Source organism: Centroberyx affinis, unplaced genomic scaffold (genome assembly GCF_046629955.1).
Source record: "Centroberyx affinis isolate AG114_WGS23_722 - 3 ecotype Tasmania unplaced genomic scaffold, CSIRO-AGI_Caff_v1 ptg001468l_1, whole genome shotgun sequence".
In the NCBI taxonomy this organism is placed as follows: Eukaryota; Metazoa; Chordata; class Actinopteri; order Beryciformes; family Berycidae; genus Centroberyx; species Centroberyx affinis.
In genome coordinates, this window is record NW_027279937.1 from 124,784 (window position 1) to 150,791 (window position 26,008).

A 26,008-nucleotide genomic window follows, 5' to 3' on the forward strand; every position below is an offset into this window, starting at 1 on the left:
TACCTTGTAATATTTAGACAGGGTTTATTTCAAAATATTGACTTTGAAAAGCAACTATGACGAGGGAAAAATAGCAAATAGGCCTTTCACATAATGTGATCAAAGCACTGGAAAACGATCTCCAGTGATGTAAAACAGTACGGGAACGCAGGAAATGAGCAAAAACTCCAATCACACTGGAATTGTCCTTTAACAATCAATTTCCTGGCTTTTTCTTATTCTGCCCACATATAGTATTGGAAATTTCATGAGCTTTGTTCAAGTAGAAATAGGCTGGGTTTTCCAACTTTGTTTCTTTATTTTGGTTAAATCATTCTTAAATTCAATTCTATGTAGCATTAAATTTGGCTTTCTGAGACCTGCAGATGCCATGGAACAAACAAACGAATGGAAACCAATCCATAGCATGGAAAAAGCATGCAACTGAAATGGCCATCTGCTATTGGCTGATCTTGGCTGCCAGGTGATGTCAGCACCTGTTGTACTCTGTAGAAGGTGACATCACCTGGTACCAAAGATCAGCCAATAGCAGATGGCGATTTCAGTAGCATGGTTTTTACCCTTACATGTCAGGCTTGGGTTTGGGGTTCAGTTACTCTTTAATGTTTTTAAGATGTCAAATGTCTCTCTCGTGTGTCTCCGCCCCCCCCAGGGAGCCCCAGCACCACTCCGTTCCATACCACTACTACGAACCTCACGGCCCGGACGAGTGCGCCATGTACATTTCCCACGAGCGCGGCCGGCGAGGCAGCCACCACCGCTTCATCACGGAGAAGCGGGTCTTCGCCAACTGGGCACGGACGTTCGACATCCACTTCTACCAGCCCGACTGGAGCCCCCCGCCCCTCCCGGCCAACCGGACGCTGGAGGGTGCGGCGGGTGCGGCGGGTGCGGCGGGTGCGGCGGTATCGGCGGCGCCTCTGGTGCCCCAGAAGACGTGACTGTTGTGGAAAGTGGGGACTAATGTTTTCAGAGATTCATCTCAAAGGGACTGAGGACTGGGGATGGAAGGACCGCCTGGTTAGCGGACCTCCTGCAGATATGGGATATGGAGACATATGAAGTATATAAGAAACATAGTGGACACAGGTGGAGATGGAGTCATGTGATGTGTTCCTGCTGGACATTCCTATGAACCTTTCTCCAACTCTGTGTGTTTTGTCTGCTGAGGTGGAGCCAGTTCAGAGTTCCTGCCTACATCCGTTCGTACGGCTCGGAAAGCTTGTTAATGTGAGGTTAGACTAGGAGACGACACCTTCACACACTCCACTGTCGATGCATGCAATGTTTTACTGTGGATCTTCCTGGTTTTTTGTGCGTTTGTGTGCGCATGCGTGTGTGTGTGAGTGTGTATGTGTGTGTTTGCCAGAGGGATCACAGTGCGACCACAGAGCGTACAAACTTGAGTTTGGGCTCAACACAAAGCCGCTGTTTGACTATGAAGGATTCACTGCTGCCGGTTCATTGAAAAATAACCACCAGAACGCCCCTCATCTGACAACGGAGATACAATTTGTTGCTGAACACTGATACTGCAATTTGAACCACATGTGGTGTTCTTTGACTCCATCTATTTGAGAATGTATGATTTGTCCCCGTTCAGACATTACATTGGTTTGTGGGTTTCAAGGATTGAGGAGGTCAAGTGGGATGAGATTCTTCTTCGCCGCCAAGGCAACGACATATGAATCATTTCTCCGACCTTCATAGATAAAGCTCGCCAAGTATGCACAGTGCGGTAAACTCACACAGGTGTCACCCAAGTCAAACTTTGCAACGCGGCACCATCATCCTGGCCGAACGGCAGGCGTCATTTCAGGCATCAGTCACCGGGGACGCCTCGTCACGCCCGCGCCTGCGTTGTCTCGTCTGCACCTCGGCACATTCCTATGTATCATAAGGCTTTGTCGGCGGCCTGTCACCAGTTAATAGGGCGATTTATATAGCTACAAGCGGGATTGCCATGTAAATGCACAGCCATGTCACACAAGACAAGCGGGAGATTAAGATCGAGAGCGGGGACGCGGCGGCGGCATCCATCCTGCTATATTCATCTGCTGCCGCTTCCGTGATCCTGAATGCCTCGCAGGAGAATGGCACAATTTGGGAGAATATTGGGTTGTTTTTTTTTTCTTAGATTAATGTGATCTGTGCACTCTCCCCTCCCCTCTCTCGGTCTCTCTCCCTCTCTCTCATTTGATATGAGAGTATGTTTCATGTAGGCTATCCTCCCCTTCTCTCTCTCGCTCTCTCTTTCTCTGAGACTTTCTTCCTTCCCCTCTCTCTCCGTCTCAATGAATAAGAATCAGGTGTCAGTCAGGAGAAGGGGATGGGAAGCGTTGTTATCTTAATGATATATCCTGGTGCTAAGTCCCTATTGATTTCACCTTCGTCTCTGTAATGTGAGTAACGAGAGGCGAGATGCTCCGGGTCAGATACATAGGTGCTCACACAAAGGGAACGTGTTCCACATCACGTTCCCCCGGCCGCCGCTCGTACATCACCGACAGCTGTGGGAGTGGTAGCGCTGCTGTGTGTTTTCCAGAGAGCTTGAAAGGCTGCGATGATGAGTAGTATTAGCACTTCCTGCCTAAGTTAAGTCTGTACAGGGTCACAGTATGTTGTTGAGCTTTTTCTGTTTCTTCTCTTTTTGCACATTGTGGAAAAAAATTATTAAAAAAAAGTCATTCCACTCAATAAAAGATTTTTTGTCAAAGGGAGTCCGGCATTCAGCAGTCTATTTCTACATCGCTGAGTAGCAGAAACTGTGGGAAAAAAAATAATAAAGGCTGAAACGAAATGCTGCTTGTGTGTTTGGAAGTAGTAGCCGCACATCAAATGAAAATTAAACATGCGGGTTTAGCGGGAGATGGGAGGCCAGTGACACAGCCTCGCCCTCCATTGACGGCAGCACCTCCTGCCATTTTATTGTCAATGTCTCTCTTCCTGTCTGGCGGTGCCATCAGGCCGCCTCATACTGAAATAATAATGAAAGACAGGCAGGGGATACAAGGGCTTCTCATTACCCCCCAGAGCTAAAAATAAAACCTTGACACTGCTCGCTGTTGAATGAGAGTTGGAGCGCCCCTTATATTTCCAAGTAGCAGTGCACATCTGAAGCTGAGGCACATAAATCAAGGCAGCAATATAGGGTGATGAAGGGATATTAAGTGTCCTATAGGGGGACTGCAGGATCATGAAGACATCAATCACCAAACAGTGTGAGCTTTTACCAGATCAATAAAAAGCATTGCATATGCATTAAAGATTATTGACAACTCATTATACAGTATAATATCACAAAATAGGAATAGGGCGGGGCAATAATTAAATACTATTGTTTAGCACCTTTCAATAGAATCACATTGGGATGAAATAATGATGTCCGGTTATCATGATACCCAATACCTGTTGTCTAAAATAATGATAAAAACAAAATACTAAATAAAATCAATCACAAAATGAGATCTGAAACAAATTAAGGAATACGGTTTGATAATTAGATATTTTATTATACTTTATATTACCATGTAGTTCAATGCAAAGAACGTCAATTTGATTATTTAACATGGGATTTTGCATGTTAGTAAGTTAGTAAGTAATTATCATGATATTTTGAAAAAAGGGCCGAATGCTCAATCTTTGCTTTCTTTCTATACACGCAGTTCTCAATCTCTGGGTAAAGTCTGCTGTGACACTTTAAATAAATTAATAAAGTCCAAAAAAAGAGGTTTTTTTGCCCGCTTTGATGGGTGCAATTTTATATTTGCTGCTGGGCTCGCTATCTAAGCAACCTTAATCACTGTGCAGAAGTTTTCCCCTTTCTTTTTTATTTTTGTTTTCACATTGAAAGTTCCAAAAAAGAAGCCTTATTAAAATAAGTAAGCACGACTGAGCATGATTTGTGCCACAACCAATGTTGCCAATGAGAGTGAAAATCCATGTCTGTGGCTGCTGAAATTACCATTATCATTACGAAGGATGATTGACATAACAAAGGCTCGCTGACAAGCGAGCAGTTGGAAGAATCCTGAGTTTCCATGGAAATTGGACAACCTGTCATGCAGCCTTTGTCCCCAAAGAGTATGTGTGTGTATGTGTGTGTGTGTGTTTGTGGGTAAACCATTAAATTTAGCAGGCTGCCACACAGGGCTAATGTCTACAATTTCCACTTTTAAGACAACTGTGTGTCTGTGTGTTGGTGAACACTGACACGACTCAGTGTTTAAAAAAACGTGTGTGACATATTCGGAGCATCCTCCCTGACTCCTAAGCCTGAAATCTCTCTGTCTGCTTTGAGATAGTTGCTCTAATATTGTCCTGTCGCTGGTTTCTCCCCACCCAGTCAGGTGTGAAAGAAGACAGACACTGATCTTTATTAGCATAGGGAAACCATAGTGACAGAGGAGACAGGAGAGCGCGTCACAACACTGAGAAGCCCGTGTAAATTCAATTCAGTCCGTGTGCGCTGAAGTAGGAATGAGAGGCGCAGAGGAGATGGAGTCAATTTTGAAGTGGGGTTTCCGAACAAACAAATCCATCTCAGATAGGGCGGCTTTAATTTTTACTGTATCTGCTGCCAGCTAGGTATACAATGATTGTATACGGGCTTGGATCCAGTGGCTGCTCTGCCTTTGAAATAGCAGATGGGAACAGACAGAATAGTGCATTAAAAACCTCAGCGGATTGTTTGAAACGTGTCCAAACAGAAAACAACAGCGCAGGTGTGTAAGTCAACTCAAGCAGCACCGATTTCAAGGGTGTCTTTGTGGTATAAAACAAGCTTAGAATATCAGCTTTGCCAGGCATACCTTCAAACATTTGTACAAGTAAAAGCAGCACTGGTATCTTCAAACAGTATTACAGAGTAATTAATGAAGCTCAATATCTTTTCAAAAAAGATCAAAAACCAGGCAGTTAAAGACACAAATACATTCCTCAGATCCAACCTTTCATCTTTAATCAGGGCATCAAAATCCTACCAATTAAAACGGGCCAAAAAAAAAAAAAAAAGTAATGTGTGTTTTCTCTCCCCAAAAGAGATCAGGAGGAATAAGATTACAGGAAATAAAAAACAGGGAGAAAAGGAAGTGTTAAGTGTTGCATAAATAATATATAAGAGACGGCCACGGCGGCTGACGCAGCAGCTGCCCTCCCATACATATGGCTTTCATTTCCCACTCCATCCATTTTCCACTTTCAGCCGCAAGGGAGAGTGGCAGCGGGTACCCGGTGGGCGGGAGCTCACGCCAAGGAGCAAAGATAAACTATCGCAGGTTCAATCCATATGCTTTGACCATCAGTCACTCCCCCAACAATGAGGCTAATGCAGAATGGGTACACAGGGAGAGAAAAGGGGAGAGAAAAGGGGGAAAACACATTGAGCGAATGAGATTCATTTGGGACGGCTAGCGGCTTACCAGGTTATCACTCACTTATCGCCGCTATAGCACAAGACACGGAAGGGCCGGGGAAATAGCTGTCCATCAACCAGAATACAATCAGTGGAGTACATGGCTGGGGAGCTAATGGATGTTTCCACAGGGAGGGCAATTTGGTGAATGGAAAACCGGAGGGGTCCATCATAGGAGATGGGATTACGTGCGATTGTTATCCTTCAAAAGCGCGATATGGCGGTCACGGAGTGTAATGTATATGGACAAGGGAGACATTAACTAGTAATCTCTCCACAGCCCACTCACAGCCAATCAGCCGGCCCTCTTCCCACATTTCCTTTTTGACCGAGCAGACGTTCTGAGTAGCACTTAAATAAAAAGGCTAGCGCTGAAATATGCAGAGCAGCGCGCTCTCAAAATAAATTAAATTCTTATCTGCAGACTCAATTCAGTGCATTTTCAGACAAATCAACGCAATTATGGAATGGGCTGACAAAACAGAACTTTTGACAGAATAAAATAAATATATGCCTAAGTCCTTGACAAAAGAACGCATAAAACTGTTACCATAATGATGGCTGTACTGCTAATGGTGTACCCATATAGAGCAGGGCCTTTGCATATCTGCTGGTCTGCTGTGCGACCTTCAAGTACTTCTTCTGTCTTACTCTTTTCTCTTAAAACTCACCAAGTAAGTTAAAAATACTTACAAATGAAATAAATACATACATGTTTAGTATTAGTCAGTAGATAGAAATCATTCCCAACAAAAAATGGCACCAACAACATCGCAGTATCTGGCCAAGCAGTTGTTGTGCCGTACGCCTCCCTGCCAGTTTCCATTTTCAGGAAAAAAACCCAAAATAAAGACGTTTCTAATGCCAACATTGGCTGGAAGTGACAAATAGTCATTCCCGCACTCAGTATTCACCTCTGCTAGTCGTAAACTGCACATTCCCTCTAATATTCCTCCAATAAAAAAGGCAACGCCAAGTCTTTTAGGCCTCAGATATCCAGTGATGAGAATGCAAAGGCCTCAGAAGATGTGTTTGAGGTGCTTGATGCCGTAAGTCTTGAAGAAAACCATGAGGATGAGGGTCCACAAGCCCAGGATGAAGCCGTCAGGAGGATGCCAGTCCTTCTGCTTGGGTTTCTGAGGAGGAGAGAGTAGAGAGAGGAGAGAGTAGAGGGGGAGGAGAGAGAGATGAAAAGGGAGAGAAGAGAGGGAGAGATTGCAGGTTAGTAACTGTGTGTATATTTCTCCTGTTGAGTCCACTGCTGATTGTTCTGTCATTCACACCGGCAGGCAGGCACAGGATTTCACACGTACATTCACTTTATCTTTAACTTGCCGGCGCGTGCACACACACACACACACACACACACACACACACACACACAAACAAATGCATACACACACTCTTATGTACACTGTCTATCTCTTGCTCTCATATACACACACACATATACACAAAAGGAGTGGTAAAGCTCATCAGTACACCTCCCCTGTCTTGTGTTTGTCCCATTCACTGCCACATCATCACTTTGTGTATGATTATACTTTTAAATCTCGCCCGTATTAAACATGCATCTCAGAAGGAGCGCATTTATATGCTAATGTGCCAGGGAATATTCCGGGGGGGGAGATGAGATTTAACCTCTAAAAAATCTTCCTAACTCCTCCGGTAGCGACAAAAGCTATAGATAGGCTGTGAGGACACACTTAAGAGATTTCTGTTATCCCCCGCTATACAAGCTGCCATTATCCAGTCAGGAAATCACAAGTTAGAAAAGGCACCCCCCCTAAGCCAAAACCTCAAGACTTGGCAAAGAGGATGAACACACACCGCGCCGCGTGACTCACACACTGTACACACAAGGTTAGGGAGACGCGCTGTACAGTAAAGCTGCTGCACAAACACTTCTTAGTTCTTTCTTCCTCTCTCTCTCTCTCTAGCTTGTGTGAGCGCCACTACAGCACCCACTGCACATCAATTTGCACTGAAGTACATCCATATCGACTTAACACACACACACACACTTCTATAGGAGCCAGAGCCAGGCTGACAGCAGACTGACAGGCCCAGGAGGATTAGACACTGGTGTGAAAGCCCAGTCCAGGGTCACTACAGCCAAACACACAGTCATGGTGCGACTGCGGCCAACAGACAGATACAGTAATAACAGCTCATACGGATCAACTTAATGTGTTAATTACAGAGCAGACAGACTAATATTTCATGTAATCCAGTTGAACAGTAGCGTAGCGGCGGTGAAACAGTCTACTCGCACTATAATTAAGACATAAATTGATCTGTGCGCTCAACTGATCGCCGCTATTTCGCTGAATGTCGCTTTTAAGAGAGGCAGCGAACTCGGCTGTTTTGAATTGGCAGAGGTGCAGTGGAATACTCTCCGTTGTATTCATGCATATACAAATGAGAGGCAGGTGCATAGTGTGCGCTTTGTGTGTGTGTGTATGTGTGTATGTGTGTGTGTATGTGTGTATGTGTGTGTGCGCACGGTCTGAAATGAACACTTGCCAAGCGCCCAATACTGGTAAAATTTGTCTTTGGCAGATAAATCAGTAGCAGTCACCTGCCACACTGGCTGAAATGTTTATGAGACCATAACATTTGAATGCCTCGGTTATATACAGTTTTGCTGGCTCTCACATTTTTCTCCCTGCTGACCACTGTACACTCTCACTGACCGTGAGCCAATCAAATCAAAGCAAAACAGTGGCTCTGTATCAAACAGACTGTTGAGTGGCGGCCAGTTACGCTGCGCTACACAAAGCAGTAGCATCTACAATCTAAACTGCAAATTGCCTGGATGGTTCAAAAATGGGAAATATTCTAACTTCAACAGAGTGTGTGTGTGTATTTCATGATGAACCTGATCCATTGTGTGAGTGAGTGAGCCCGTTTTAAACTAACACACAATACCCGATTCTACACATGAAACAGCATAGAAAACGGGCAGGGTGGCATATTTCTATGAAAAGCGTAAATTAATTACTTTGGCTGGTGAAAATTGTTCTTGGCAGGTAATTTTTTTGTAGTTTACCAGCCCTTGGCAGGTAAGCCAAAAAGTTAATTTCAGACTGTGTGTGTGTGTGTGTGTGTGTGTGTGCTGACGCCTGTGTGCACCCCCTGCGCGTGCAGTTCACCGTGTCTCAAGGCTGTCTTTTCAATCCAAACTCCAGGTTACGTGAGGACGCTGCCAATTTCTAATGTAGAAAGACTGAGGCCAGCGCTAAAATTGGATTACGTCTGACTCTAAATTTATTTAACAGCTCAATCAAGTCAGATCAATAGAGCGCCACTGCCATCCAGAATGCTAAAGCAGAGACGACGAGGCGTTTGCCAAGCCTGGAGCTCGGGGCTGCTGTGGGCTACATAGAGTTGGACAGGGCGAAGTCAACTGGAGGTGGAAGTCACACTGCAGTGCTCAATTCAGAGTTTTTTGCACCAGTTTGACCAGACCTCCATCCTGAACTGACACATGCACAAATGAACAACAGATCACGTTTATGGCCCAAAATACAGTCAAATTCGCTGTAAAAAAAAAAAAAAAAAGGTACATTATACAGCCATAGCCACTTTGTTGATTGGAGTCTGTTGCCTCCTTGAACTTGGCTTTGAGAGGTTCGATTTTTCCTTGACACAAAGTTCTGTTGTGGCCCCGCAGGTGATCGAGCTTTTGAAATTGTGGCTCCTAAACTGTGGAACACTCTCCTATTGGACTTAAGATCTGTGGACTCTGTTGACACTTTCAGAAAGGAGCTAATCTGTTCAGACTGGCCTTTGTTAATCTGTGTCTATAATTCTGTGTTACTGTTTCTATGTCTTACTGTTTTTTACCGTTTTCTGGTCTTATTTTAACTATTTTACTCTTGTGAAGCACTCTGTGACTTTGCTCTGTGAAATATAAATAAACTTTACTTATTTCTCTTGCAAACTGTTTTAAACACTAGTCAGATACAACATGTCACCTCTACTCTTGTTGGAATGGAGGGATCTTCCCAAATGCGAAATAAATTTGCAACCTCGCTGTATCTCCATTGGCTGCTTGAGTCGTCATCCTCCATGTTTTTCCAGTCAAATGGATGCAGAGTTATGACAACAGTGATCTGTCCCATTCCACTGAGCAATTTTACGTTGATTAGATGTTTAAAACACGTCTAAATGGCCATAGCCGTCTAGGCTAAATTACGTTTACATGGGGTTGAAAAGTGAAAGTTTATTAGATGTCTATACATAGACAATATTATCCTGGACTATATGAGAGCTATGTATAGACGCAATGTTGAAATTACTTCTTGTGCTCAGATAATTATCTTGTAGGCTAGTCTACAGGACTTCTCTGGTGCATATTTCTGGTATTTACAGATGTTTTTTCATTGTAATAATGTATTTACTGCTTGGTCTAAAATAGGTCTATACATAGCTGTAATGATCCTGGGCTATATGAGAGCTAAAGCATAGACATTGAAATCACGTCTTTTGCTCAATGGGATGGAGAGTGACATAAAAACCACATAATTTCCAAACGGACAGTTCAGATTGTGATCGCATGGCCACAGATCAGATATGGATCAGATTTAGGACCACATATGAAGATCAGACTCCATGTGTTTTTTTCAGTTCCTACTGGACTAAAACCATCAGATCTGTGTCACATGGGGGGGGGGTCTGAATTGGGACACTTGTGAACGTGGCTTTAGTGACGCTGTGGCTGCGAGACACATGGAGGAAGAGCCAGAGGCCGGCGGGAATGCTCATGAGAGACGAAGGGTAGCGCGTGGCTGTCGGGGACGGTTGACCTCTGTGACAATGGTAGGTAGAGGTGCGCGTGTGTGTGTGTGTGTGTGTGAGACAGTGTGTTTGTGTAAGCGTGAACCCCCTGGGTAAAGCTGGCGATACACCGCACAACTTTTAAAATCCTAACAGGTTATGAAAAGACTGGGCGTATACACTAACCGACTGGTTTCTGCAGATTTTTTTATGACGACTGAAAAACTGGGGATCACACACTTAACGACTACGCCAGATGAGGAGATCACACACTACTCGACTTGTCACTGCAACTGAACCAAACTGAACGCACCAAACTCACATGAAAACACGAGCTCTCGCGGTACGCTACGAGATGCCGCTAGCAAAGCAAACACGGGGATACAGCATAGATATAAATTCACATTATACATTTTTATGGGTACTAGAGCTTGCTGTTGTTGTTGCGCCACCATCTGCATGGAATAAAGGAAGAAACATGGGGCAAAACAGTCCATGTATTTTTTGGCAATCCTATTTTTCTTTTCAGAAACAGAAAATAAAAAATGGAAAACGAATGATGATTTAATTTAATTTCAAAATCCACCAAGTATACAAGGCAATTATATATACAATTATCCATTTTCCTGGGGAGAAACAGCAGATTCAACATTTACAAAGGACTTGATTTTCCTTTTCTCCTTTGTAAAACAGAAAATAAAATAACAAAAATTTTAAAAAAGCCTATTTTGGGATTGCAACCTGAATATAGAGCTGTGCGTCTTTCAGCACCATCAAGGCCAAGAGGGAGGAAAACAGAATTACCAAAAAATACACAGACCCAAAATGCATTTACATAAAGGTGTGGAAGGGCTGACGTGGCAGTATGGCCCCAGAGGAGCTGCAGGTGAGAAGCAATGTGAATTAAATACCTGTTGCTACATAATGGAGCCAAAGCTATGAAGTGGGAGCTGAAAATGTTTGTAGGCGATGTTGGCTACGGTGCCAGATGATTATGTAGCAAAACCGGACTGCGCACATGGACATGTAGGCTAATAAATAATAATAATTATAAAACCTGACTTTCCGGTCTAAAATCGGCATCTGGCAGCCAAGGTTTTGTGTAATAAAAAATTGAGTCTTCCCTGTATTTTTTATCCTGTGTGCCTTGGTACCAGAAAGATCGGTAGGCCTATCTATAAATTTATTGTATGAAGCATTAACTAGTTGATTGCTCCTTGGTGTGGGCTAAACACCGTATTGGCTTGGCATAGCTTCATCGTTTTTCATTGGCTATTGGCGGGATCCATTCGCATTTGGGTTGTTGACGAGTATACACTACCCGACTGCGTCCAGATTCCGCTTGTAAAAATCAAACATGTTTGATATAATCGTAGAGATTGGAGTCCGTTCCCCTCACACACTTGTCGATTAGAGTCTGTACTCCTCATACACTTATAGATTTTCTGTGCCAACTGGCCACGCCGACTGCCCCAAAATCTGCTGACTAGTGCAGACCAGGACAGACTCGGCCCGATTGTGAATCCTGGCTAAAATCGGGGCAATAGTTGTCTAGTGTATCCCCAGCTTAAGGAAGAGCAGGGGGAGATGGATTGAGTGTGACAGGAGGCCACGTCAGCACACCCAGCAGAGAGAGGAGCATATGTCAGGAGGAAGGAGAGAGTGAGAGAGAGAGAGAGACAGTGAGACAGAGAGGCAGGAGGCATCAGGGAGAGGTGCATGAAGTAGAGAAAAGAAGTGATGCACACTAGGGAGGAAGACAAGAGGCAGTTTGGTTCCTACACATTTTTCCTAATCAAATTCAGTGACTATTCCATCATACACTGTACAGCACAATTTCAGTTCCCATTTGAATGCCTCAGGTCTCGTCTTGGCTGGTGGCAACTATCACTTGGGACTTATACAACCAGGGAATTTGTAATACAGGTGATTATTTCTTCACTAGATCTACCAGCAGCTGAGCTTGACATTGTACACTCAACCAACTGAGCAAAAGCTTATCAAAAGAGTTCTGCAATATGAGACTTCAAAAACACATTTTTCATAACCTTTCTAGGCCTGGAGAAAACAACAACAATATTTTCAAATAATTTCTACAGATTTTTTTAAGACCATACTGACTCCATACTGAAACCAGACAATGACCCTTAGACAAAGAGACGCAGACATGAGGGAAGCAGAGAAAAAGGATTAAAGCTGCAATAAACAAAATTTTCTGTCCACTAAAGGGCGACGGAAAATGCAACAATTTGTAAATAACACACAGCAAAGCCACTGCACTATGGAGGCTTACTAATGACATACATTGCACCGTGCATAAAGGATAATAGCTAAGGTAAACATACCTACGGAGAAATGTTACCAGTCTCACTTTGCCAGATCTTTCTCCTGCTGAAGGTTAGATGTCCCACAATGACAGTGAAGAGCAAGTTTACTACTTTAACAGGTTTGCTCCCTCACTTCATCGATTCCGCCATTAAAAAATACATTTTCAGGAATGTGAGGGGGTGAGCGCCGCTTTTAAACAACGAGGGAGGAGACTAGCTAGTTTTAAAAACATGAAAAGCTACTGAATAGACCGGGAGGAGCTGCATACCGGAGCGGAATTTGACAACAAGCTTTAGAAAATAAATGAAAACAGCAACACAGCTAGCTGCTGTGTGGATATTGGTTTATCAGTGAAATCTCCACATAGCACACGTTAGTTTCAGGATTGGTTATAAAGGACTGATATCTGATATTGATATGATATCTGACTGATATTGGAGTATGATGCACATATTGTACATAATTCTTATTTCTCTTATTTCTATATTATTATTATTATCATGGTTATATATTGTAGTATAATGCACATATTTTACATATTTCTTACTTTCTTATTTCTATTTTCTTATAATTTCTTATAATTTCTCTATGCTTATATATATTCTCTTCTACAATGTGAGCAACTGCAATGTAACCCAATTTCCCCTCGGGGATCGATAAAGTATTTCTGATTCTGATTCTGATTCTGATATTCCTTTCTGCAGGTTTGAGTAAGGAAATCAGAGAGAGGAGAGAAACGGTTGAGAGAGAGAAGCAGAAAAGAAGCGACTGTTCATTGACCTTTACTGACTGTACCATTCACATCTCATTGCCAAGGACAGGGACCTATACTGAAGCAGCTCTCCTCCATTACATGCGCTTTGTGTTGCGTATTCAATTCACTAGCAAAATCAATTAACAGCTACCCGTCTGATTGATTGGAGCTAATTAACATGGCCATGCTGGATGCTAATGGTCGTTGAGGGAGGTCTGAAATGCCCTGCCAAACACTCGCACTCCAAGGTCAAAACTGCAGCGATTTATGTTTTGGAGAGCCGGATGACAGAAGAGCAGCCATTGCGCGCTGCCAGGACAATACGCCGCATCGCCGTGACATTTAAACCCACAGCAAGTGCCGGGACAGTCAAGGTAGCGGGTGCGTTATTCTCTCATAAAGGATGTTTTCTTTCCTAACAGCTATCATTCGCGGTTAACGAGCCCAAGCGATTCGGCGATGCAAATTCTAATTGACATTTGATAAAAGGAGCGTGGTTGTCGGAGAGGGTTTGGCCTGTGATCTGCACAGTCCCGACATTCACTTCTTCAGAAGTGACACTGCTGCAGTGTGAGGGAGGGGAAGGGGGGGGGATGACGTGGGGAGAGGAGGGGGTGGGGGGCAAAGCATTAATTTTCACTGTTTCCATTTTCAATTCTCCAGAGCCATATGGTGTGGCGTCAAGCTGGTAAAAGAACAAATAACAATTTGACGCCAGAGACCAGGAATCACAGCCGTGAGAAGAAATAAATAAATAAATAAATAAATAAATAAAATAGAATACACAAGAGAAGAGGAAAAAAATAAAAAAAATAAGAGCCCCTTCTAGTTATTTCCAGAACAGAACATATTGTGATTAGGTGTTGGCAATGTGATGAGATGTGTGGGGTTGGGAAGAGGAGGTGGCAGGATGAGGGGACTCACCCCGTCTCCACTACTGAGGCAGCTGCCAAGGGTGACAGGGCATTAATCAACTCCTCACACACACATGCACATGCACATGAGGGGAAGTTTGTATACATGCCATGCTGCGCTGTCTTATATATCCACTGTCAGTCAGTCTGATGACTTTTCTATTACAAGCTATCGCCTGGTGTTCTCTACTGGCATATTGAAAAACAAAATGGACTGCTTAGAGGACGAACAATGGGAGAAGAATTGGTTTCTGGTGACGCAAATGAAATCAGCTGCAGACCACTTGGGAATATTTCAGACATCACAACTTATGAGATTCAATCACACATCTAGTTCTCCAGATCAGTGCATTTGATCAACAACAACAACAACAACAACAAAAGGAGCGCTGCCACAGAAGCAAGAAAAACAAAGATATCTCGGTGAGAGCCGCGACGAGCGCTGCACATATACAATATGACAGTTAATCAAAAACAGGAGAGCTGTCAATAGGACTGATGGACATTGGTCATTCTGCTGCTGTGCAGATGGACTGGTGAGAGGAGTGAGAGATGAGGCAGTCTGTCAGGACTCCCATCTTCAACCCAGCAGGAGTACGAGCCGATAATCGAAATCTCTGACAGGGGTCGTCGGGTTGACGAGTGTGTTTGTGTGTTGTACGTGTGGGTGCGTTTGATGGGGGGTGGAGGGGAGGGGGGGGAGAGAGAGAAAAGAGAGAAGAAGAAAAAAGAAAAAGAAAAAGCAATAGAATGAAAGAGAAACAGAAAGAGAGAATAAAGACAAAGAGCGAGAAAGAGTGAGCTGAGACGTCAAGCCAAGCAGACGGAGGACGCTTGATAGGGTGTGTGTGTGTGTGTGTGTGTGTGTGTGTGAACTTGCAATAGTGCGAGTGCGTCTGTGTATTGACAATTACAGCCACAGTTTATAGGGCACTCTTATGTGAGCAGTGGGCAGGAGATCTGACACAGGCTTCTGTGTGCCAGGCCTTTGAGGCACTCCTCTGCTAATTTCCCAGAGTGCCTCTGGTTGTGTGGACCCCTCCTGTTTCCCATCAAGATGCTCAGTAGGTCTCTGACAGGTCTCAGGCCTGTGGTCAGCCTCGCTTCTCTGGGCCAACTGACCGTGACCCCCCTCTTCACACCACTGTCAATGTCAGCCGCGGTGGGACCCCACATTTTTTAGATTTTATTGAACCACTTACTCGGTTCAGACGGGTCTGACCTCTGGTATCATCAACATTAAGGAGGTGGTTTAGTCCCCCGTGAATAGAGATGAGACCAACAACATCACTGTAGCAAAAACCAGCATCTCCAACACTACAGTAGTCTCATATCTCCCAGCCGTCCATTAAACAAATCAAAGAGAAAACAAACTGAAACCCGACATGTGATTGTGTCAAAAAGATCTGACGCCTCCAAACTTTGATAGAACCACTGGCTTCACCACACTAGAAGCAATGATTGACTCATTTGATTGAAATCTCCTAATTTGACTCCACTATGGCAGCCTGCAGGTAACAGATTTGAAACATCAGCAGCACAGGAACCTGCATTTCTACACCGCAATAGGTTAAGTTACTATATTGTATTTTCTTGTTAGGTATTACATCACCTGGTTATAGTTACATTTAAGATGAGGATTGGGTTTATAAACATTTGGAAATTATAACAAATTCCTGCTGTGCAGCTCGGCCAGAAAGAAACGGCTGCATCACAGCGGTCCAGCGGTTATGAGAGCTCTAGGCTGAAACACTGATCTGGTGTGAGCATCACAGCATTTGAATTTCTCAAATAATAAATCGTTGAATTTTTTTTATATAATAACTCCAGCCCGCAGGCATTTGCTGCATGTCTGCCCCTCTCTCTCTCCCATACCTTCCTGTCTCTCTCTCACACTATCTCTGTCAATAAAGCATAAAATGCCTAAAAATAAAAATCTAAAAAAAAAAATAAAAAAAAATTCTATATAACTTAAACATAAAGTTAGAGAATATGGCATACGATTCCATTTAAAAGGCCATTCACACTTCAGTTGAGTTCAGTAAAGAAACGTTTACATGAAAGCATCAACCAAATGGGAGAATAGTAAAGTGCCTCAGAGTACCATGAGTGCATACATTTTTAGTGCGGGCGATCCCACTGGGAACTGAACCCCTAACGCAAGCACCAATAAAGTCTGCTCTTGCCCCTGGCAAAGATTAATGTGACTTCCTCACTCTTCTGTAGCAGAAGTGCAACTGGAAGTACAGTATTTTTAATAGGCTGATAATGGAAAATCTTCCAAGAGTGATGTAGGAACCAAGACTCCCCATTTGAATGCGGAGCACACATTCCAAAGGTGGAACGGGGAGGAATGGGCGTTCATTTGTGAAGGTCACCCCGACTGAAAGCCACAATCCATTTGGGAATGTGTCGAACGCACAATTCCTCGCCACACTCCTACCAATCCATTCTGGTGGATTTCACGGTGGCCCTTCCACGCCAAGACCGGGAGGCGCTTGCATTTCACACTTACAGCCGTCGCCATGGAGACGGCACAAACACATCTGTTCGTGGATGTTGCACATAACATTCTGTTCTTCCTCCAAATTAAGGATGAACGCGGACACGCTTCGAAATAACAGAAACAGAGGGGGGGGGGGGTGCATGAGGTTTCCGATGCGAAGACTTACAAGCACACACAGATTCACACGGAAACACTATTTTTCATTGCAAAGAAAATGGAGAAGATGATGAAAATGTCTTGATTATGTCATCACGAGTATAATCATGTGGAGCTGAGCGGTGTTGGGAATCAGTTTTGTCCTCCATTGACCCTGGTGTGTGTGTGTGTGTGTGTGTGTGTGTGTGTGTGTGTGTGTGTGTGTGTGTGTGTGTCTTACCTGATGGATGATCTCAGACACTGGCAGTTGGTCCACATATGAATGTGTCTCGCTCTGTAGCTCTCCATAGACAGACCTGACAAGGAATACACACACACACACACACACACACACACACACACACACACACACACAATAGCACTCTTAGTAATTACCTACAAAGAAAGTAAGTGAATTGCTCTTCGGATACATTAAGCTTTTGTTATGTGGGACATCATTATTCAGTAATGAAAAAAAGAGTTGTCAGGGAGAAGAACAGACTCTACTGTGTCTGTTGGCAGAGTGTGTAGCCGTGGTGTGTGATTGGCACATCATTTCAGAGCCGAGTCAATGATATGCAGTGCAAATTGATGCAAATGAACCCAATTTTTCCCCTTACTAAATGGAAAAAAAAAACATCCTGAGGAACCATTGGAGAGACGAAATTAGCTTGATAAGAGTGTGTGAGATTAGCATGGATTCTGTGTGTGCGTGAGTATATAGACACACAGAGAGGACGGATTAAGCAGAAAAACAACATATTAGCAGGTGCACACTCGTAGATTCGCATCCTAAACACATATTTGCAGATCGTCTTTGGAACCAATTCTAAACATTATTTTCCATTTTTTTCCCTCAGCCTTTCAACATATCAGCCACAGCAACGCTACAGTATGTCTGTCCCTGCAGTCAACACAGTGTGAAATGTTAAGAATGAATGAACTTTGTAAACCTAACAGTCATAAAAAGAAACTGGTAGCATCACAAGTGAGTTAGCTGCATCCCGCAAGTAGCCAAACTAACAGAAAGACCACATGAAAAAGGAGTTTATCTTTGAAGTAACTGAATCTCAATTATAAAGGCAGCTACACAATCAAGTCATATTAAGTTGAATACCAATTAGCAGTATGTGTCAGCTTTAAAAGAGACCTGCTGATTATCACTTTTATATGCGAGTTTTCAAAGCAACATGAAGCAACTAACAGAGACAATAGCTCCAAAGAGGCCAAACAATTTGTTTCCAAATTGCAGTGGCATCAGTCACAAAAAAAACAAAAAATAATTTAATTTGGCAAGGGGCACAGCCTTGAAAATCATGACAACATATGCCAAACATGGACAAACTGCACCAGCAAAGAGGAACAGCAGTCACAAGTCTAAGTCTGCTAACTGGAACAGACGGACACTTAACAGAAGAGTTGCTATACAACAGAAAACTACGGCCACAGAATCTAATCAATCTCTCTGTGATGGTGTCAACATAATTGTATGTTGTGAGCTTCACAAAGCTGGTATTTATGGCATGGCTGCTATTTGGAAATCACTTGTATCTACGGTCGATGTACAAAGACGCATAACCTGGTATAAGAAGCACGAAACCTGAATGCCTAAACATCAGGGGAACAAAAATATGGTCTGATGAGTCATCGTGCACCTTTTCTCCTGAAAGGGCTTTTGTTTTGAGAAAGCCAAAGGACACCTTCAACTCACAATATCTGTTGCCAACTGTTAAACATGACGGTGGATCTGTAATGCTAATCTACTAGGAGTGTTTAGGTCTGATGGTTGCTCTGCATGGTCATATAATGGCCAAGGACTGTGAGGCCATTTAACAGGAGCACCCTATGGTGGCACTGCTCATGATGTTCCCATATTCCAAGATAATGTCCCCACACACTGTTAAACAAATTCAAGAATGGTTTCATCAACACCAGGATGCAGTAAAATGCCTTCAATTGCCTCTCCAATCACCAGATGTAAACATCATTGAACCTTTATGCGAAACAGATTTCCACCTCCTTCATCAAAGACCTGGAGGCTTTCCTTCTTGAAGAACAGGCCAATATCCCACTAAACACAGTTCGGGACTTGCAGGACAGCATTCAGAGGAGCACTGAAGCCGTTCGAGAGGCAAAGGATGGCCCTACTCCCTATATGTAAGTGTGTCAGTGTGATACTCAGACTACATGCGTCTCACAGCCTGTAGGTCACTGTTGAATGGAGGGTGACTGGAATGACTGTCTGTAAGCTGATGGTTCTGACATTTGGCATCCTTCAGCATGTTCACAAATGAGTTGATAGAGGCTTTTACATTTCAAGCCATAAAAAAAAAGGGCTTAGCAAAATTCTGCTCAGTCTCCACAGGCCAGACCAGTGTGGCAGAGATAATGCTTTTTCAATCTGTTAAAGTACTTAAAGAATATTGAACCTAAAGCATCTGAATCTTATATGAATTAGGGGTTTCAAATAAAGCTGTTTACATTTCAGGCATTTAGCCGATGCTTTTATCAGCAGGGACTTATAATGACTGAGCATGTTGGGGTTCAGTGTCTTGCTCAAGGACACTTCACATGCTTCACTTCACTTCCCATGGCAGTTGATGGATATACATTGGCTACGAGGAACAAACCTGTGGCCTTTCAGATATGGAATCAAACCACTAGACCGCCCTGCTACCAGAGTGTTTAAAGCTGCACTAGGCAAGTCTTATTGACCTAAATCACAAAGCGGGGCTGCAAAAGAGCAGAACGTTCCATCCTACCTAATTGAGAAGCCGTGGATTCACTCTACTTGCCCAAATTAAATTCTAGTCTCTGGCAGGAAATCTTATCCACCCACAGGAAGTGATGAATCAAAAGTTAAGAGCAAAAAATACAAAACTGTCTCCCAAGCAACCCTTTCAGAGGAAGCTCGACTCACCAAGGTTACATCTTTTGCCTCTCTCCTCTCTGTGCTATCCAGCTGGTATAAAGCATCACAGACCGCAGACCGGCCGGATTGTTAAACATGAGCGTGCTGTGCGCAGTTTACGTCACATCATATCACATAATTTATGGGTACTAAAGTTCAAACGGTTTTCAAACAGTTAGTTAAGATGCCTAGTTCAGCGTTAAAATGTTCTTCCATGAGTATCTTTCTACAGCGCCGTATGCCTCCAGGACCACACTCTGCGATACAGAGAGAGGAAGGAGTGACTCAGCCTGTTGGTCACAGTCAAGTGGAGGCTGAACTGAGTGGCTGTCTGTCTGACCAGCTGGCTGACCTGAACTTTCTTTGATTAGCCAAAGTGGGCCATAACCCCCGGTGGGTCGTCACACAAGTGACCACCATGGCTCTCTTCCAGCCACTTGCAGCCTGTTCTCCTCTCTCTCTCTCTGCTTCTTTCTGTCTCTTGCCTTTCTCTCTGCTACTCTCGCTCTTGGTCTCTAAACATTTTTTCTCCGGCTTTTGCGCTTTCTCTCCGTTACTCTGTCGTTCTCATTTTTCTGTCTCTCGCCCCTTTTTCTCTGTTCTCCGTTCCAGCTCCGTTTCTCTCCTCCCGCCCTCTCCTTCTAAACATGTCTTGTGCGGTAGAGCAGAAGTTGCTCTGACAGACAGGAAGAGAGACAGAAAAGCAGAACGGGCTGGCAGGGAGGGAGACAATCTCCCGCTGAGCTCTCAACATGCTCTGAGCTCTTTCTGCTATTGGGGAAACGTGAGAAGCCAGGAGTCACCGAGTGTAGCGTCGCCTCGCCGCTGTTTGCCCCTCTTTCACTTAGCACAGGAGATGAGCTCTAATTCAATTCAAACCACTTTCCACTTTATTTTTCCATAGAGAGATTTTCAGCAAGGATTTTTCAATCCACTTACTTGATTCTAATGGATGTGACGACCGCCCCCACTCCTCCCCACTCCCCCAAATCTAGTCATCTTTGGGTCAAACAAATATCCTTTTAACATCTGTTCCATTGCCCATATAATTTCATACCAACCCAAGTATTTTTTGTGAACTCTATCCAGTGCTCCAGGTCATGTGCATCATATATTTCATTGAGTTTACTTTGTGATGCGATGGGGTATGAAATTCAGCTTTAATATGATAGTTTCAACTCTATTGTAATTATCCTGGGAGCCATGTGACCCACAGGATGATGCGCTTTGGTCAACAACCACCTACGGCTGGATGTGAATTACTACACAATCTCATTACAGTGTTAGGCCTACGTATAATGAAGGGGACTAGGGGGGTCCATTAAAATGTCCTCTCCATTGAGAGTAATTCACTTAATGGAAGGACCCATGATTACTCTGAGAAAAACGGCTGTTTGGAAACGGGTGAAGGGAGAAGAGAGAATAAGAGAGTGGGATGAGAGTGAGAGGGGGAAAGAGAGCAAGAGAATGAGTAAGAGACAGAGATACACACACAAACACACACACACGTGTACACAGCTTCTCTAAATCTCCTCCTCCACTTGTCTGAGTGGCCGGCTGAGCTGGCAAAAGTGGATTAAAGCAGCACTATATTTAATAACAGCTTGTTTCAGAGGACATCTGCGATCCTTTCTCTGTGTACCGACGGGGATCACAATGGCCCATTGTCAGGTCTTATGAAACACTATTATTTTACTTCAACAAGGGCTTTCCGACATCAAGAGCTCTCACAAAGCTCCTGTTTCTGTCGCCTCTTCGTGATTGTTTGTCTGAGAAAGAGCCAGATGTCTTGGCTTTACTAATGAGCAGTTTCACACAGGCACAGCCCAGATTCTGATAGACAAAGACACATTACAGCGCGACATACAAAATGACATGAGAGAAAGTGCCATTAGTCTCCACTAAGATCTTTGAACCTTCACAATAGTCTTTTGATCCTTCTTAATACTGAGGAGATGCTTCTAGTCCTTTGGTGCATCAGCAAACTGAGCCCCATTAAACATCAAATGAATCAGGGGATTGCCAGTTTCTTACATCAGAATTGGAGATAAAACGTCTCTCTCTAGGACTGAATTAGGCCAACAGCCAGCTCAATTACACTAGTGGCGTCTTTTTGTGTTGTGTGGAGGTTGGGCAGACCTAGTGTGTCAGCCCTAATCAATAATAAAGTAATAGGGGAAGTTGTGTGTAATGACTAACTAGCCCAAGGCCAAAACAGCAAACTGAGCAGCCGATAACTGAAATCGGTATGGCAATTACCTCTAATTACTAATTAGCAGCCAACCACATTAGATTCTTTGACTATAACCGCCCAGTGGTTCAATTAAAAGCCTGCTTAATGGAATTAATAGAAGTGGGGGGAGCGTAATCGTGAATAAAGTTTTAATTTTCCATCACATCTGTTTGTAGAGCACAGCAATTTATCCCTAACTCAAAGCCTAATGAGTCAATATATAGTTGACTGTTTGCATTTTGGTACATTAGTTATGAATTTCCTGAAACTCCAGATGATTGTCCTTATTAAGGAATTAGTGTGTTTGGGAACTAGCTAATATGAGTGAGCAAACAATGTTTAACCAACCACAGAGGATGTTGAGCAGATGATGTGGAAGAACTTGGGCAGCTCTCTACAGCCATCTAGTGGCCAAGTGCATTCATCACACCCTAGATACTGGCCTGATTCATTAGGGGAATTCACTATAAGGACATTCTCCTCATGCAAACTGGGTGTATGTTGTCCAGTTCGCCTCAGGGTAGCGCCAAAGATATTCCACTTGATATAAGGCTGCTCACTCACTGCCACTTATTAGAAGTGTCTTAATTACAGCCTGATAAGACAGGGGGAAATGTTCAATTATAGTTCTTACTATGTTATGAAACACTACAGCATCTACTGGCACTGATTAGAGTTGTAAATACCAACGTGTGCTGTAATATTAGGCCTAGCAATAATCCTACTGGTCAGAATTGGATATAGTCCTATTGGACAAAGTGACTTCGGTCTACTCTCCCAAAAACAGGCCATTCAACACGTCATTAGTAGAGGAATCAATATCACTAATGAGGGATGTTCTAAATTGGCACCAAAGCCTAGTTACACGTTGGGAACTAAACATCAAAGAATTTGGCCAACGGCGCTTCAATTAAAACAAAAATAGGATGAGATCAATCAGAGTTTTTACATCCTGTTTGACCCTAATCTAGCACAAAAAAAAAATCACTTAACTTTAGAGATTTGCCATTTTGGTTCTAATATATAACGGTGCCTTTCAGGAGAGATTGGGTTAACACTAATTGTCCTCTAGCCTATAGTTAGTATTTGCTTTGTTATGATAACATTACTGTTACATGGTCATGTGCTGTTTCTGCTGCTTCTAGGAGGAGCCAGCAGTGGAAGTCCTCCCTATACTATAGCTGATGTTATTTTTAATGTAATTGTTTTGTAGCTATTATTTTACAGCATTTGTGACATTGTTAAGAAAGGTGCTATGTAAATGTATTATTATTATTGTTAGCAGTAGTTGTAATAGTGTCATATAATTATCATTTTTAGAATTACCATATTATAATTATCTTTATTATGATGTGAAAAAGCTAAAGTTGAGGGGGAACATTACACCAGTGACAACCAAAAATCAAATCAGCTTACTTCTCCTCCACTTGCTCTATGGGGCTGGTCAAGCTGATGGTTTCCATGGTGATCTCCACTTTGCGGACGCTCCCAAAGAAGTCTGTGATGAGGACACTTCCCGGGTCCCGCAGGAACAGGTCGGTACGGTGGCCCGGAGTGGACACACACTGACTCTTGGGACACACTTTGAACTGGGGAAACACAAAAACAACAAACAGGAGATTAGGAATATGCAGCTTAGTTTCCTGTGTAGTTCGATAGGCAGGGCACACTGTCAGGGTTAGAAGCTTCATTCCCACTGGGGCCACCCATCTTTCAAACGCAAAACAAAAATATGTACTGTATGCACTTATGGTAATGTAAAGCGCTTTGGATAAAAGTTTCAATTACGTTAATGTATGTCATTTTTTTCAAAGTTGTCATTGTAGCTGCTAGTGTGCTGCCACGATGTGATGATGGGGTCACAGAATTTGAACACTCGGCCGGTGGTGAACAGTTTGTGTCTCCTCATTCATATCACTGATTGCCAACGCATCAAACATGGCTAGAGCTGCAGTGGGAGGTGTTGAAGGTGGAGACCTGCGGGGGGCGGGGTTGTTACTTCAAATGACAACCTAAAACAACCTAAAACAGTGTGGACAAGATCACAGGCACAGAGATTGACATTTGTGCATGTCATCTTCGATGACAAATCTATCAGGGCCTGGGGTGCTACCACTTGTGGGTTAATCCTCTTAAGTCTACGATTCATCAGTGCGTCATCTGACCAAGCTCTCCAGAAGAAAAAAATCATTAGATCAAGGCGAACCTTATCTCCATCAGTCAAATGGCACTTGAAAAACACAGGGAACAGATTTGGTGGAGGATTTGGTGAGGAAGGTGGAGGCAATTTCTATTTGATCAAAATGCAAGCCTCTGAAGCCCAGATGAAAAAAAAACAAAAACCTTTTGGCCCGACAGGGAAATCCATAGTATTGATCCTTAAAGCCACAAAATAGCCTCAGAACAAAGAGTGCATCTTCAGAAACAGCAAAATTGGAAAGAATAATATGCATTAGTCAGAGCACATTGATCAGAGAGCTTAGACTGAGTCCCATATAGACCAACAACTGAGTTAGGGTTTGAGGTGTTTGATTGTAGCCCCTAGTGAAGTGGTGGGGGGGCACCCTGGGGCCAGTCTGTCTCTGCAGGGGTGTGACAGATGAAAGGGGGGTGATGCTGTTGAGACTGAGCCACGGCCCGGGGCAGGCTGAACTCACCCCCGACATCATCTAGTGTCAAAGGCCAACAACCTTAGCACAGTATTATCCATTCTGTTTCAAGTGCTGAGTCCGGTGAGGATGCTGTGTGACAGTGGCAGGGAGCCCCATTGCTTTCATCTGGCTCCTTTAGGACAATAACAGTGGAAAAAGGAGGCGGGGAGAACGAGAGCGAGGGAGAGGGAGAGATACTGCCTCATTATTCTAGGTGTTTCAAGCCCCAAAAAACCTTTTACAGGAACTGAGACACTGTGTCACAGTGTCCATTAAGCTACCAAAAAAAAACAAAAATTATCCCACATGAATAGTGGTTGTATTCACACCCTCGCTCCTCAGAAACGAATAAAATGGCAGAATGTAGTTGTAAGTGAATGCTCTAACAATAACAGATAACATATACAATGAGGTGTATTCAGACTTGCATAGAGTAAACACAAACACACACTCACACCCTTTTGTGTGTATGTAGAACAGACATCTATGTGCAGGTGCATGCATTTACACCCACATACACACACACACACACACACACACACACACACACACACTGCAGCTGGGCAGAGTTCACACACACACACACACACACACACACACACACACACGCACACACATACATACACTTATTTGTGGGTATGCAGAGCTGACATCTAAAGGTGTGCAGTGTAAACATGTGCACCTGGGTAGAGGGCACACACATGCACACACTGAGGCACACACACACACACACACACACACACACACACCCTCACCAGGTCATTCATGTTGGCTGTGCTCGCAGGGTGGATGTCTTCCAGGAACTCCAGCAGGTAGAAGGTGTAGCGGTCCATCAGGTGGACTCCTATGGCCAGATCTGGCTGGTGCTGGAAAGGGACAGGGAAAGAAAATATGGGATCACTCAGTTTTTACCAGCATTTCCTCTGCAAATATATATGCAGCGGAGGCACCTGGGTGGCATTTTTAATTTTGGTTCAAAATCCTTCCTTGTTTCAGACCCTGTTCTAAAGGACGCTGCCGTGCTAAAAATAATTGTCTTTGGATATCATAACAAAGCCACAGCAAACATGTCGTCTTCCACGAATGATCCAGTCTCCCTTTGGGACAATCAGTAACAAATATGTCATCTTGTTTTGATGTGTAACTGTAGCACCCCCCCATGAGACAATCAGTGTGATTTTGAAAATAGCAGAACACTGTGTGGAGATACATCATTACCCCAAGTTTCATTAAAATCTAATTAGTCGTGACTGACATATTGCGTGTGACGGGCAGACAAACAAACATCTGAATGGACGGAGACTGATCTAAGGTCGGCAATAAAATAAAAACATTAATGCTAAACATTACAACCGCACTTCTTTTTGCTGTATAGGGGAAA

General features: G+C 43.5%; 2 protein-coding genes across 2 annotated transcripts in view; one reads left to right on the forward strand and one right to left on the reverse strand.

The window, feature by feature from the left end:
• Positions 1-1,001, forward strand: part of st6galnac5a (ST6 (alpha-N-acetyl-neuraminyl-2,3-beta-galactosyl-1,3)-N-acetylgalactosaminide alpha-2,6-sialyltransferase 5a) — a 32,371-nt gene extending 31,370 nt beyond the window's left edge. Inside the window, exon 5 of the mRNA XM_071526842.1 lies at positions 653-1,001. Within this exon, the coding sequence (XP_071382943.1) occupies positions 653-941 (289 nt within the window). The 3' untranslated portion in view covers positions 942-1,001. The remainder of the gene's footprint in view (positions 1-652) is intronic.
• Positions 1,002-3,493: 2,492 nt separating this feature from the next.
• pigk (phosphatidylinositol glycan anchor biosynthesis, class K) overlaps positions 3,494-26,008 on the reverse strand; it is a 29,356-nt gene continuing 6,841 nt past the window's right edge. The window contains exons 8-11 of the mRNA XM_071526840.1: positions 25,383-25,493; positions 23,393-23,565; positions 17,074-17,149; positions 3,494-6,549 (exon numbers count right to left, since the gene is read on the reverse strand). Coding sequence (XP_071382941.1) covers positions 6,433-6,549; positions 17,074-17,149; positions 23,393-23,565; positions 25,383-25,493 — 477 coding nt within the window. The 3' untranslated portion in view covers positions 3,494-6,432. The remainder of the gene's footprint in view (positions 6,550-17,073; positions 17,150-23,392; positions 23,566-25,382; positions 25,494-26,008) is intronic.